A 14,690-nucleotide genomic window follows, 5' to 3' on the forward strand; every position below is an offset into this window, starting at 1 on the left:
GATGGGTTTAGAAAGTTTCCCAGCAGCAGAGGCAGCTCAGCCGCATCTGTTTGGTGGGAATGCTCTCTGCTTGTGGCTACTCTGACAAGGGGGAGGGGAAACAAGTTTGCTCTTGCCCGTTTGCACTAATCCCACTTCCTGTTTGAGATGCAGACATGTAATATGCCTCTGTTTCTTCAATCAAAAGACATTTTAATCCCAATGAGTATTTTGGGTGAAATTCCCTAGAGGGGACATTCAGGGTAGTGAATAGCTGACACAGGCCTTGGGGCACAAAAGTACACTTGGCACTTGTTGAGTGACCCGAGGCAATATTATTACTTTATCCCTAATCCCCAGTTTCCTCATCCCAGAACCCCATTTCCTAAGATGAGGATAATAATAGCACCTGTTTCAGAATCGTGACGATTACATACATGAATGCAGGGGAGACATGTAAGTGCCTGGCACACAGGAAGCGCTCGGTAAGTGTGAGCTAATGCTAGTTATACTGTCTTCAACAGGAATGGAAGCGTCACACAGAAAACAGTAGCCACTCAACACATTCTCCTGGGTCTTGAAAGGAACTGCCCTCACCCCAGTCTGTCCAAGCATCAACACAGTTGTCCTTAATCTTCGCAGGAGTTCGATTCGAGACAACTGTCCTACGGCTTTCATCTGCCTGATAGAACAATAAAAGCAACGCTGGGTGTTTTGGGGCACAAGACAGCAGAGTTTAATCTTCAAACTTGATTGATTTGGATGCATTCCTGTCAATATAAAAGACTTTGGCCGGGGCGGTGGAGAAGCCAAGGCCGGCCCCTCGGCTGTGCTTCCAGCTCAGGGCCCGGTCGTAGTCCTGCTGCAGCTTCCGCTGCAGGGTGTCGGCCGCCTTCTTGCTGAGAGCCATGTTGGGCCTGGCCACCGTGGGAGAGGGGCGACTGAAGGAAGGGGACAGATTTTTAAAGCCACCCATGAGTTTGAGAAATTTTAGTTTCTTTTCCTCATTTTCAAAATCAGCAGTATCCCATTGGCCAAACTGGGTTCCCTGTGGTAAGAGAAAACAGGTGGTTTACTCTCCTGGCTTCCAAAGCCCTGGTCTTCCTCCAGCCCCCAGCCAGGGAGGATCCAGATGATCAAAGGCTTACTGGAATTACTTCTTAATTCCAACCAGAGCCCTGTGAGGAGTGCTGTTGGTTCCCATTCCTCTGATGAGGAAATGGAGGTCTGCAGCTGGAGGGGACTCAGGCTACTCAGTAATCCTGCTGGAACTCTGTCTTGGGTCTGGCCCTCACCAGAGCCACCTTTCACACCGAGCTGCCCATCTGCTTAACTCCTTCTTCCCCTGTTCATCATGGCAGTCAGTACGACACACCTCACCAGCTGGCTACTCATCTGTCAGCCTAAGGTGGAGGTGGAGAGCGCAAGCAGGAGTCTGAAATGCATTTATCTTCGCAGAAGCACTGCATTTTCTAGCATGAAAGGCATGGAGGCCCGGAGAGGTAAAGGGTCACAGGAGTTGGAGGCAGAGTCAGCCCAGGAATTCCAATTCCTGTCCAGAGCACTCTACCACCCATGCACTAATCACCCATGTTTGAGAAAATGCAAAAGAGCCCCTCAGAGAAGTAGCCCAACAGAAGGCTCCCTTCCCAAAGAAACCCAGCTCCCCATGAAGACTGACTTTGAAGACTCAGGATCAAACCCCACCCGTGTTACCACAGTCAAGTTACTTAACCTCTCTGAACCTTAATGTCCTCATCTGTAAAGTGGGGGTGTAACACCCTCCCCCCCCACCACCGACAGGGCTTCAGTGAGGCTCAGATCAGACTTGATACCAACAACCCAGAGCAGGATTCCTGGTTGGTTTTAAATCCTCAAGAGCTGGCTGTTCTACCCCACCTCCTACCCACCTACCACACCAGGACTGCTGACCTCCATGCCACCCAGGAACTTTCCACTTGTAAGCCAAACGCTAGCGGAGCTCTTAATTCTAGGTCGGCTTTGGGAGAATAATAGGAACCAGTCATTACTACAGTTGCCCTGAGTGAACTGGTGACAAGTTCCCCCAGCTTCACAGTGGCCCCAGTACAGAACCAAAGACAGCTTCCCAGGCCTTCAATTTCTAGAATGAGGCCACATCTGACAACCCCACGCTTGGTCTGAGGAGAGAGCTGGCAGGGGCTGACTAGTGCTGGGAGCCCGCTCCTGGAGGGGACCCGGTCTCACATGCGCACCATGTGCCTCAGCAGTCAAGGGGTCCTGGGCCCTGGGGCAGTGCCACTAAAGCATTTGCGCAAGACTCCAGCCCCCAAGCAGCCCCCTGTGGTCGGGTCCGCCAGCATGGCCCCAGGGCAGCCTCCTGTGGTCGGGTCTGCTAGTAAAGCCGCTGGGCTGTGGCTCTGGGTAGCGCCGGCCGGCTTCTGGCCTTCTCACTCAATCACGGAATCTTATCAGCTCTGCCCAGCTCAAGCGGATAGAGAGAAAGGAGGCCCTAGAGGAACGACACACGACAAGCTGCATTCCATACTCCACTGGCCCAGAGCACCAGTCCCAGTTTACAGGTGCGGAAACTGAAGTTCACAGGAGGGAAGTTACTCGCTCAAGTCTCATAGCTATAGAAAGTGGCCAAGCTCAGAAAGGATCGCGGGTCTTTAGATTCAAATCAACTGTTCTTTTCTGTGTTCCGCTATGAAAGCTTCAAACAGCACAAGCAGACATGCCTTCCTGGCATCTGGATCCTCTACCCCCAGATCCACGCCTATTAACAAGTTCTCTTCCCTCTGCCCACTCCTAGGCCTCAGGCCTGCAGACTGAGCCTTCTACCCCAGCTCCCCACTTCCCCACACACATACCCTGCAGCAGTGCCCACCACACCCTCCCATCCCCACTTCAGCCAGATCACGTGCCCCATGCTCCTGTCCCATCTCCTCGGCCCCGGTTTGGAAATTTCCTACTCCAACTGGACCAGAGGCCTGCCACACACACCACCACCTGTGCCCCCTCCCCCTGTGCCAGCAGCCTTCTGAGGACACCGTCCACTGCTGGGAAAGGCTCCTCATCACGTGCCCCAAGAGACTGGTGCCCAGCACATCCCGCCCGTCCAGAAGAGGAGACAAAGGTCCAGGCAGCTTATCTCAAGCAGCCAGTTCTCCAGGAGGGAGGCAAGCACCTCTCCCAGAAGGAAGGAAATGAGCTCAGGACGAGCTCTGTGGAGAAGGGAGCCAGCTGGCGGGCTGGGGCTGCCTCTGGGCTGGATGGACTCGGCCTCCTGTCCCTCCACTCCACAAGGTGAAAGGGGTGGGTGGGACGCTGGAGCACTCCTCAAAGAGCCCAGTGGCAAACTTACTGTCCACTTCTTGGTGTCAGAAGCTTCCGTTTTACCCGACTCACGATCAATCTCTTCTTGCAAGGCTTTTCGCCTCACCTGAGCAAAGGAAAGGAAAGGGAAGAGGGCAATGAGACAGACAGTTTCCTTTGAGCTTCAAAGCCAGGACAGAGATGCGGTGGGAGTCGGGGGGAGACTGAAGGGACCTTCCCCTGAGGGATCTGGTGGTATCTCAGGCAGCTTTGTTCTGCGGCAGACTGCAGGAGGCATTTGTCAAAAATATTCTCTATAATCACCTGAAGGAGCAATTCCTTGGCCTAATGTGCAGGCCTCATTCACCCTTGTTTTCCATTCCTTAAGGATGAATCTTCCAGGGAATCCCCCGGTGGTCCAGTGGCCAGGGCTCAGCACCTCCACTGCTGGAGCCTGGGCTCAATCCCTGATGGAGGAACTAAGATCCCAGAAGCCACAAGATGTGACAAAAAAAAAGAAAAAAGATGAAGCTTTCTAGACTAGAAGAAGCTTATCTACCTTTAGCATTCGAACCTTTTTTTGTTTGTAAGAGCCATTTGGGGTTGAAATTTTCCCAAAATATACTGCCCAAAGCAAAGGATATTGTAGTTAATTCTCTTGCTGACAGCATCTTCTAGAAAGAACACAGAATGTTGAGACAGGGATTGGCAAGTTTGAATCCTAGCACCGCCTTTAACTAGTTGTGTAGTTTGGGTAAGTCAATTAATCTTTCTGTATCATGGTCTATTTATCCGCAAACAGACGAATACCTCTACCTCAGAGGATAACTGGGAGACAGAGAACCGTCATACTGTAATCTATAGTAAGAAATATACAACAAGAAATATACATATATAGACTCACCCCCATTCCTGGCACAGAGTTCCAAAAACCCTAGGAATCTCTTGAGAAGAACAATTCAAGTTGTTATGTTAATTAGGTGACTCTGGGAAGCACCTGAGGATGGGGGCTGGTTGCCTGGAGAACCAACCACCAGATTAAAGGGTTGAAACCTTCAGGCCCACCCCCCGACCTCTGGGGAGAGGTCAGGAGGTGGAGATTGAGCTCAACCACCAAATGGCCAATGATTTAATTAACTGTATCAGTAATGAGGTCTCCATAAAACCCAAAAGGCCAGGGTTTTGAGGAGCTTCCGGGCTGGTGAACCCTGGATATTTGGTGAGACTGGAGCTCTCCAGGAGGGCATGGCAGCTCAAAGGCCCGCTGCCCTGTGAATCTCATTCTTCTGGCTGCCCCTGAATTATATACCTTTAGAATAAACCAGTGATCTATCGAGTAAAGTGCCTCTGTGAGTTCTGTGAGTTGCTCTGGCACATTAATTGAACCCAAGGAGGAAGTCTTTGGAACCTCTGATATGTAGCTGGTTGGTCTGAGGCAGAGCTGACAACCCGGCTGAAGACTGACATCTGAATGTGGGGGTGGGGGTGGGGAGTAGTCTGGTGGGACGGAGCCTTTCAGCTGAGGGATCTGACAGTATCTCCAGGCCGACAGTGGCAGGCTGAGCTCAACTACAGGACGCTGAGTATGTCAGGGACTTACTGGCTGGTGTGAGAAAGTCCCCTGCTCACAGTGAACTGGTACGGAATGTAAGACTATCAGCCCCCGGCACAGCAGGGACCTCACACACTGTGAGCAGAGTGGCTCAAGGCCCCAGTCAGCGCACTAATGACGCTGCAGTTGGAGACAGAAGCTTCGAGGGCCTGACCCTTCCCCACAAGGGTTCAGTTGTAATTCGGCTGCCCCTAGTTTGTGGCCTTTCCTCCTCTCTTCTCATCTGCCATAGGCTGAAACGAGGGGACTGTTTATGTAGTTCAAAACTACATAAAACAAAGTCGAGTGGCAGCTGTGGGGATGAAAGAGAAAGTGATGGCAGATTCCCACAGGGGAGTTGAGCTGCCAGCGGGGAACCATGTGGAACTTCAGTGCATGTGCACTCAGTGAAGCGGAAAGCAGTTCACCTGCTAAGTGATAAAAGTGAAAAGAACAGTATACAGCCTATGACTGCATGCTGCTTTGAAAGCACAGGTATACTGTTACAAAGGAAAAGTCTGGAAGAATATAACAACAAAGGGTTAACAGCGATTATTATTACATGGTAGGATTTCAGGTTGCTTTTCCCACCTTTTTTTTTAAACATAATGAACTTTTTACAGAAAAAATAGACGGAGAGGTGAAGCAGAAAGCTTCACTTACATTGAGGCCATCTGTCACCCAAAACAGTTTTCTTAGAAACTGTGAAGTACTTAACAGGCACAAATTCATAGGAAGCAGAGAGGTGGCTGGTGAGCCTTGCAGGGACAAGTGGCATGTGAGTGGCTGGGACACCTGGGAGAAGAGGCGGGCAGGGGCTGGGCCTAGACGAGTCAGCGCTCACCTGTCTTCTCTGGGAGGCCTCACCAGCCCCTGCAGCCCAGCCCTCCCCACCCCCCTCCCCCCCTGCCAAATGACTATGCCCTGCAGGAGGCTGGGGAGCTCCCGGTTCTGGGAGGCCCGCACTCTGTGCCAAGCCTTGGATTGGGCTTTGGCAGCGGCATCTTACTGATCCTCTCTGCTCCTCCTCCAGGGAGAAGAGCCCCAAGGGCATCAGGTAGGGAATTCTCCATGAAACATCTGGTAGGCCCCCCTCCTCGTACACGGATGGCTTGCACGCACTCTTCCATTTCTCTCTCCTGGAGCAGTGGGGCCACCCCCGGGCTGTGCCCACATCACACACACCCTGCGGCTTCTGTCCAGCAGTCCCTCCCCGACGCGGCCTGAGGACACAGGCAGTTGAATGGCTCCTGCTTACTAAGCACAGATCTTGCGCAGGCCCTTGCTGAGCGCCTCCCCAGGCGGCCTCGTCAGGTCGTCACAGCCCCCTAACGTGGGGTCGCGAGGCTGGTGACTGCCAAGGTCACCTCGTCAGCAATGGCCCAAGGCCACATTTATGTAGTTATTTACTATGCTGTTCTGATAAGCTTTGGGGTCCAGGATCACAAAATATCCCAATTCCAAAAGTCCGGCTCCCACGTAGGATCTGGGCATGACAACAGCAGAAGCTGGTCCACAATAAAACAATCCATCCTAAAGTTTCTGTACAACAGTTATTATATTTCTACAGACTAGCAATATATGCAACAATGAAAAACTGAACTAAAATACTATTTACAACAGCACCAAAAATATAAAATAATTAAGGAAAACTTGACAAAGAAGTGTAGGACCTGTACACTGGAAACTATAAAACATTACTGAGAGAAATTAAAGAAGACCGAAACAAATGGACAAAGATGCCACGCTTATGGATCAGAGGGCTTCATACTAGTAAGATGCTAATTCTCCCCAAATTGGTCTAGAGATTCAAGGCAATCCTAATCAAAACCCCAGCAGTATTTTTTGGTAGCAATCAACAAGTTAATTTTAAAATTTATATAGAATCACGAAGGCCATGAAATAGCCAAAGTAACTTAAAAAAGAATGATGCTAGAGACTTACACTACCCGACTGAAGACTTATTATATAGTTACACTAATCTAGACAACGACCTACTAGTGTAAAGACAGACATACAGATCAGTGAAACTCAATGGAGAGCCTCTAAATAGACCTACACCACACATCAGACACAGACAGAGTCAACTGATTTTTTCAAAAGGCAATCTAGACAATTTAGTTGAGAATTGAAAATGTTTTTAACATCAAAACAAAGAGTACTAGGAATACTGGACAGCCAATAACAACGAATAAATTATTGATACATGCAACAATATAGATAAATCTCAAAATGATTATGTTAAGTGAAAGAAGCCTGTTTAAAAAAGAGCACTGCTGTATAATCCCAATTATACACATATTCTAGAAAATATAAACTAATTCACAGTGACAGAGTAGAAGCAGTTACCCGGGGATGGGAAAGGGTGGGATGGATTACAAAGAGGCACAAGGAAACTTCTGGAAATGGTGGGTATGTTCTTTATCTTAATTGCTTAGCTGGTTTCCTAGATGGATACATGTTAAAACTCATCAAACTGTACACCTTAAATATGTGTAATTATTGTATGTCAATTATATTTAAATAAAGTTAAAAAAGAAAAAAAACAGGACGCTGCTGCAAGGAGCCAAGGAGGTGGCACATGGGCCAGGCAGAGCTTGTCTCCCCTGCTCAGCCTGCGGGTTCTGGGGACATGTCCTCTCTTCCCCCTGCGGCAGTTAGGAGTAGGACAACCTCAGCCTGGGATGCTGAAGGACCAGATGCTCCTCAGCCAAGGCCGTGGCAGTCAAAGGCTCTCCCAGCATTGAGGGCGGCCACAGGCTCCCTGCCCCTGGAGGTGGGGCAGAGGATGGCCTGGGGGCCTGCGGAGCCCCTGACACCTCCGGGACCAGGCTCCTGTGGCCGGTTAGGAGCCCCCGACGCCTCTGGGACCAGGCTCCTTTGGCCGGTTAGAAGCCCCTAACGGCTCCAGGACCAAGCTCCTGTGGCCGGTTAGGAGCCCCCAACGCCTCCGGGACCAGGCTCCTGTGGCCGGTTAGAAGCCCTCAATGCCTCCGGGACCAGGCTCCTGTGGCCGGTTAGAAGCCCCCAGTGCCTCCGGGACCAGGCTCCTGTGGCCAGTTAGGAGGCAAGTCTGTTTCTGGGGGGCTGGGGGAGGTGGGGGATGATGACCACCAGCCATACCTTATCTATATGTGCCTCATCCATGTTGCCCTTCTTTTCCAACACCACCTCCAAGTCTGTGTCGGGCTCCTGCAGAGAAGGCAGAGGAAGTAAGGCTCAAGTAGACCAAGGCCTCCACTGGGGCAGCCTAGCAGGTGAGATTGTGCAAGTCCAGAAAAGACACAAGGCCGCAGCGCCACCCCTCACCACCCCCCCGCCTCCCCCACAACACCTGCCTTCCCCCGGTGCTAAGTCAAAGCAGACTCTTTGCGACCCTAGAGGCTGTAGCCCACCAGGCTCCCCTGTCCATGGAATTTTCCAGACAAGAAGACTGCAGTGGGTTGCCATTTCCTACTTTCTACTCCAGAGGATCTTCCCAACCCAGGGATCAAACCCACGTCTCCTGCATTGGCAGGTGGATTCCTGACTGCTCAGCTACCTGTGAAGCCCTTCTCTTCCACCACGCTCCCCAATTCTGGCCTCAGAACTGTGGCACTGACCTATCTGCCAGATGAAGAAACTAAGGCTCAGGGGCCATCACGAGGTCACCGCAGAGCTCAGGGACAGGGCCCACACTAACCCAGATCTCCCGACTCAGGCCGAGAGCATGAGCTTTCCTGCCAGAGGACACCTCACTTGCCAGGTGACACCAAACCAGCCAGGAGCAAGGCCAGGGCCCCACTGATGGTGGGGGAGGGGCGGGCGGGGGCCAGGGGAGGCGGAGGCGGGGGCTGGCAGCCCTGCAGCGAACCTGAATCCCCCCCAGTTCCTTTCCATACCATGCCCCACGCCCCCCAACTCCGAGTTCCAGTCAGTACCTTCTCTCCTGCCTGAACCACTAGGACAGGCTCCACTGCTGCTTCCCCACCCCCAACACCGGTCCACTCCACACAGCAGCTTGGGGACATCCTGAACTTACAGAATGCCCTATGTCAGTTCTATCTCAATTAAAAAATAATAAAACCACCACCCCTGGACCACACCACCCCATCCTCCCAAACCCTCCACGGGCTCCCATCTTATTTACTAGAAAATCTAGACCCCTGCAGCCGCTACAGTCTCAGCCAGGCCCCAGCAGGCCCAGCCCCTGCCACCCCCGCCCCTTTGCTCCTTCCAGGTCTCCGCACCTGCTGCTCCCCGGCCACAGACGGCCCCGGCCCCGCACAGGTCTCAGCTCCCACGCGGCGTCCTTGCCTTGTGCAGCCCCTTGCAGGACCCTGTGACAGTGAGATTCAGGATGGCCACCTTCCCCGAGGTCTTCAGCAGTGACAACTGCCACTTCCATGCTTCCGGTGTGCTCTGTCTGGCAGCCCGAGTCCCATGTACTGAGCCCTGAGGGGCTCTGTTCACTCACATTGCCCCCAGGTCCCTGTGCTCAGCCCACCCTCTTCCTCCCCGCCCCCATCCCGGAAGCTGGTCTGGATGGACAGCATCTCCCTGCCATCTCCAGCAGACGGCTATCGCTTCCCCTCCTCCTGGTAACAAGACTACCACCTCCCGCCAGCTTTGGACAGTAGGGTGCCAGTGGGATGGATGCTGTCAGCCCCTGCCCACTGGCTTCAGACCAGGGCTTCTGGTTTGTGCGACCCAATGGAGAGCTGGGAGAGCAGTGCCAGGACGCTTCCTGTAATCGTTTTGGAGAAGCTGCCCTTCCCCCTTTGCGGGTGGCTTAACTACTATGAGGAAAGCCTGGAGATGCTGGGACCATCTCACTTCAGGGTTGGGGTGGGGAGGAGCCTGAGACTAAAACCAGCATTGAAAGATACAAAGGCCAGAGGGAGGAAAAGCCACATAGGCATCTTCTGTGATCCAAATTTAATTTGATCCCTAAACTGTGTATCTTGAGCTCAGATAGCTCTGGACATCATATTATCTCAAGAACTATTTGGGTCCTGAGCTTTAGATAGCAAGTGGTAAGAGTTTAGAAAGAGGAATTTATCTGAAAACTTATTCCTATTAATAAATTTTATTAATAATTATTATTAAATTAAGTCCTATTAATAACTCAAAAGCTTAATCCTATTATTCCAGACCCTGAGTGCAGAATAGTGAAAACTTGGGTAAAGTTTCAATAGCAAGGGATATATACCTGTACTACTGGGGATATTACACTAGTGCCCAGATCTAGCCATACCTGAAGCTAGACAGCTATCAAACTTTCTAGTTATCTGTGTCAATAAATCCCCCTTTTCTGACTGATTACACACACAAACACACTCCGAACTTCCACCCTTATTCTCCCCAAGCAGCTGGCTTCTGCAGGAAAGCCTACCTCCTCCCAAGGCTCCTCTGCTACTTCGCTCTCCTGCTTCTTCTTCTTCTTCTTCTTCCTCTTCAGAGCTGGCTCCTCAGTGTCTGCCTGCTCCACCCTTTTCTTGGACTTCACTTTCTTCTTCACAGAGGCCCTGGGGCCATCTCCTATGGGGATGTATTCTGGAGCTTCAACTCTGACTGGCTTCTTTTTACTTCCTTTCCTAGGGCTGCTCTCCAGGGACCAGGAGCACTCAGGGCGCCCCAGAGGGGGATCTCCCTCCCAGTGGATTTTGTTCTTCTTCTTTTTCTTCATCTTCACGCTGTGTTCCCTGGGACTCCCTTGCTTCTGCTTCTGTCCCGAGGCTGCCTGTTCCTGAACGCCATCCTTCCCAGCTGAGTGAGTATACAATGCATTCCCAGACTCGCAGAACCAAGGATCCCTGCCTGAGAAGGCTGTAGCTTCCTTGGCCTTTTTCTCCTTCTTGTGTTTTTTGAGCTTCTTGCCAACTCTGGTCACTTCCTCGTCCTGTCTGGGGTCTGGAGAGGTCTTCACCCTTGAGCCAGGGGACATGGACTTCCTTTTCTTCTTCTCTGCACTGAGGGACTCAGACAGACCAAGTGCCTGTGTCCTGGGGCTGCGTGACCGCTCAGTCCGTCCAGCACGTAATGTGATCTCAGGTTCAAGGTGCTCCTCACAGATGGTGCTGTGACCCTTCTTTTTCTTCTTTTTCTTCACAAGAGGCATTTTGGGTGCCTGCTCTTGGATCACATCCTTCAAGGGTGGTGTGGCTCTTGGACAAACCTCTGCAAAATAATTGTCACTGTTTAAAACCGAGTATTGAGTCTCTGGTTCTTTAACCACTTTCTTTTTCTTCTTCTTCTTTTTCTCTGGGAGCCCAAGGCCCACCTCTCCTTTGTGAGCCTTAGTGATCATTCCTGAAAAAAAGAAATGGTACTAATTATCCCACACGAAGTGGCCTTGAGTACAACTCCACTAGGTATGACCAAGAGTCACGCTTCTTGGAGTGGATGGTCTGAAAGGTTAGGGGCTGGGAAAATGGACACGATTCCTGGGGAGCAAAGGGAAATATGATGGAAGAAGCAGTGCGTGCGTAGTGGCTTCAGTAGTGTCCAACTCTGTGACCCCATGAACTATAGCCCACCAGGCTCCTCTGTCCATGGGATTCTCCAGGAAGAATACTGGGGTGGGTTGCCATGCACTTCTCCAGGGGATCTTCCCAACCCAGGGATCGAACCTGAGCCTCTTACATCTCCTGCATTGGCAGGCAGGTTCTTTACCACTAGGGCCACCTAGGAAACCCCCAGTTTAAATCCTGACAGCCTCAGGTTCAAATAAATCCACGTTGCTCCCTCATCTTAAGTCAATCACCCATCCTCCCTGGGCCTTAACTTACCCATCTGAAAATGGGGGGAGATAACCTGTCCTTTCTCAGAGAGCTGTTGGAAAGAATAAATAATCCATGGAAAGTGCTTGGTAGATTGTTGACTGCTTTCCTAAACCCCTTCCTCAAGCCTCTTAAACCTGATCATTCATTCCACAGAAATGTACCCTGTGCCAGCCACTGAAACACTTGCACTCAAGCCACAGGCCAGGTATTGCCCCTGGTGTCTTACCTTTTACTGGATGAAGGGGACAGAAATCTTAGGTTAACTCTTCTTGCTGATTCTCACCAGAGGTAGTAACTGTGATATAATTAATGCTTGCTTCATCTGGAGAGCTCTGTTGCTTTGCATCTGGAAATTAACTGCCCCAGCCTATACCTAGGGTAACTCTCTTCTAATTACCTTCCTAAGAATGAGAGCAAAAGTGAGGTATGGTGAGGAGCCCCAGTTGGGGCTGAGAATGTTGAGATGGTGATTCATATAGTCTTGCCACCTAGCAGTGGCTTCTCTGGGCCTCAGTTTCCCCATCCATAAGAGGCAATGAACCAGATGAGATCATAGGCTCACAGGTGGTGGTGGGAGCCACATCCAGTCTACAAGCCTGTTTCAATGTTTTTAATTTTTCAAACAAATTGGCAACATTTAATGATCTTGAATGATCAGCTTTTTTATTTTTGGAGGGAGGCTGTCATGGAGGCACCTATGAGAAGGCGCTGGGTGGGCCATCAAATACATTTCAGCCTCCAGTTGGACTAGTCTCTCACTCCAGTCACCAGCCCAGGTCCTGCTTCCTGGACTAGATGACATGGAGACACTCAGGGAATCCAGAAACAAATGGCTCCTCACAGGAGCTTTGGACAGTGGGCAGGAAAGGCCAGGAGCTGCTTCATCCGGCAGTTTTCCTCAGCCTCAGAGCCCAGAGGCTGGACATGCCTCACTCTAAGCTGTTTCAAAGAGCCAGGCCAGGCCTGAGCTGTAGCTCAAGTTCACTCATAATTGGCTCCTATAGCACCTGGAGATCTGAGGGATCAACCACACACTTCCTCCTGGCTGTCTGGCTTTCTGCTGTATTCCCAGGGCCCAGCTTTGTACCTAGCAGGGTGGGTGCTCAATAAATGCTCACTGAATGAAGGAAGGGATGCTAGAGACACAGAGATGAACAAAAGATGACCCTGCCATCAAGAAGCAAGTAGGTGTGGATGGGAAAGAGTTGTGTTAACAGTGATACATGTGATAAAAGCAAGCACAGTGGTAAGGTCAGAGTAAGAGAGGTCATCAAATCTGGCCTACCAGTTGTCGGCAAACTTTCTGAAGAGGTCTCCAGCTTGGGCAAGCACAGGATGGAAAGGCTAAGCCCTAAGACAAAAAAACTGAAGTGTAAGGTGACTGCGGAGAGGTGATTGAAGGCAACAGGCTGGTTAGAATAGATCAGTTCAGTCGCTCAGTCGTGTCTGACTCTCTGCGACACCAGACACCTTGAGGTATCCATGGGGAGATGTTGGTGGACAGCTGGCTGTATGGGTCTGAGGCTCAGAGGTGACTGGGCTGATATGGGTGACATAAATTTAGAAATATATGGATGGTATGTAAGCTTTGAACAGAACGAGCCTGAGACAGAACCTCAGAGAATACTAACGTTTAAATGGGTGGGCAGAGGAAGAGGGGCCTGCAAAGGGAGAAGGTGCCAAACCGGAGGGGGTGGTCAAGGGCGCCCCAAATGGAGGAGTGGTTTAGAGATCTGTAACAACGAAGAAATCAAAGGGAGTTCGTCGCCAGCTTAATCCCTTTCTCCTCCTATCTCCACCATTTAAAACACTGTAGCACTGTCCTTTTCGGCAGTGAAGAGCCTTTCCTTCAAACCCAACACCCCAAGTGTATTCATTCATTCAAGAAGGGAAGAGGAAATAAACCTTACAGCGTCTCCTAAGAACGCAAAATGCTTTCTCCAAAAGCGCTTTTAAATTCTCGCAGTAGCCTCATGAGGATCGGTGCAAATAACCCATCTCAGAGACGTGCAAACTGAGACTTGGAGACTTTAATTCACTTGCCCTGGGTCCCAAAGCCAGCAAGGGGTAAAACAAGGATTCGAACCCAGCCCGCAGAACTTCGGAGCCTGTGCTCCAAAACCCAACTCCCACCGCAGGCTCACTAAGAGGAAGCAAGGAAGCCGCGAAGGCTGACTACCCCCTCAAACGCCCGACCGCACCAAGGTTTCCGCAAAGAGGGAGGGATTACGCCGGGTGCCAGGTCCGCTCCAAGGCGGGAGAACTTCCTGAGGATGGCGCCTCAGACCGGCGACGAGGGGGACGTGGATCTGAGGGTGCAAGCCATCCTCGTCCGGTCCCTCGGCTCGCCGCGCAAATCCCCAGACTCAGTCTGCAGTCCTGGTTCCGTCCCGCCTACGACGCGCTCTCCGAACTCACCCAAAGGCCAATGTTCCCCGCCTCCACGTGAGAGCCCGCGCCGCCGTGACCCGGAAGTCAATCTCGACTCGCCGGCCCGTTCCCGCAAGAGACGGTTTCTTCCGGGTCGCGGCCTTTCTGGGCGCTCGGTTGCCGTGGAAACCGCGGCCGTGACCGCGGCCATGGCGGCTCCCGGACCTGTGGGCCGCAGCGCCCAGCGCTCGGAAGGGACAGTCTCCAACGAGTCGTCCATCACTGCCAGGACGCAGGTGCCCGTAGTGTCTCCTGAGTCCCTCGATCTGCCCATCTCGCCGGTGCAGGTTTCGGAGCTACCTAGCAAGAACCTGTGGGAGCAGATCTGCGAGGGTAGGCAGCCCGGGCCGGCCGAGAGGGACGGGACTCTGGCGGCCTGGCGGGGCTCGCGCTTGCTGGGCGCCTACTGTGCGCTAGGCGGCTGACGTGCGAGGCCTCCAGGAAGCCTCGCCGCGGCCCGCCCGGCTCCCCGTGTTACGTACGGGGAAACTGAGACTCTTGAGAGGCTTGCCCGAGGTTACGCAGCGCAGCCTCCAGCCTAAATCCATAGTTAGGTCGAAGGCAAGGGAAAGAAGGGGGAATAAACGGGACCTTGGCCTGAACCAGTGATGCTGAAAACTCCTTTCGGT

The 14,690-nt window shown here is 51.8% G+C and overlaps 1 protein-coding gene across 6 annotated transcripts; it reads right to left on the bottom strand.

Annotated features, from left to right (window-relative positions):
• Nucleotides 1–175: 175 nt before the first annotated feature.
• Nucleotides 176–14,463, bottom strand: KNOP1 (lysine rich nucleolar protein 1). 6 transcript variants are annotated; one of them, XM_040257309.1, is made up of 6 exons: nucleotides 14,050–14,463; nucleotides 10,242–11,158; nucleotides 9,097–9,186; nucleotides 7,991–8,059; nucleotides 3,326–3,403; nucleotides 176–1,027 (listed from the first exon to the last, which is right to left on the bottom strand). In XM_040257309.1, the coding sequence occupies exons 1-6, from the start codon at nucleotides 14,333–14,335 to the stop codon at nucleotides 716–718; spliced, it is 1,752 nt and encodes a 583-aa protein (XP_040113243.1). In that variant the 5' UTR covers nucleotides 14,336–14,463; the 3' UTR covers nucleotides 176–715. The 6 variants fall into 6 exon arrangements, with proteins under 6 accessions (XP_040113243.1, XP_040113278.1, XP_040113269.1 ...); XM_040257344.1 differs by lacking the exon at nucleotides 14,050–14,463 and adding an exon at nucleotides 13,862–14,043; XM_040257335.1 differs by lacking the exon at nucleotides 14,050–14,463 and adding an exon at nucleotides 13,833–14,043.
• Nucleotides 14,464–14,690: the final 227 nt, after the last annotated feature.

Source organism: Oryx dammah, unplaced genomic scaffold (genome assembly GCF_014754425.2).
Source record: "Oryx dammah isolate SB20612 unplaced genomic scaffold, SCBI_Odam_1.1 HiC_scaffold_2, whole genome shotgun sequence".
In the NCBI taxonomy this organism is placed as follows: Eukaryota; Metazoa; Chordata; class Mammalia; order Artiodactyla; family Bovidae; genus Oryx; species Oryx dammah.

What these genes read in the sequence shown, in the direction of transcription:
- KNOP1 (XM_040257309.1), bottom strand. Translation starts at nt 14,335, where the DNA reads ATGGGCAGATCGAGGGACTCAGGAGACACTACGGGCACCTGCGTCCTG. An exon ending in CTGTGGCCGGGGAGCAGCAG is followed by an intron (nt 8,060 to 9,096) that starts GTGCGGAGACCT and finishes CCTTCTCTGCAG; the next exon opens with GAGCCCGACACAGACTTGGA. An exon ending in CTGACACCAAGAAGTGGACA is followed by an intron (nt 1,028 to 3,325) that starts GTAAGTTTGCCA and finishes CTCTTACCACAG; the next exon opens with GGAACCCAGTTTGGCCAATG.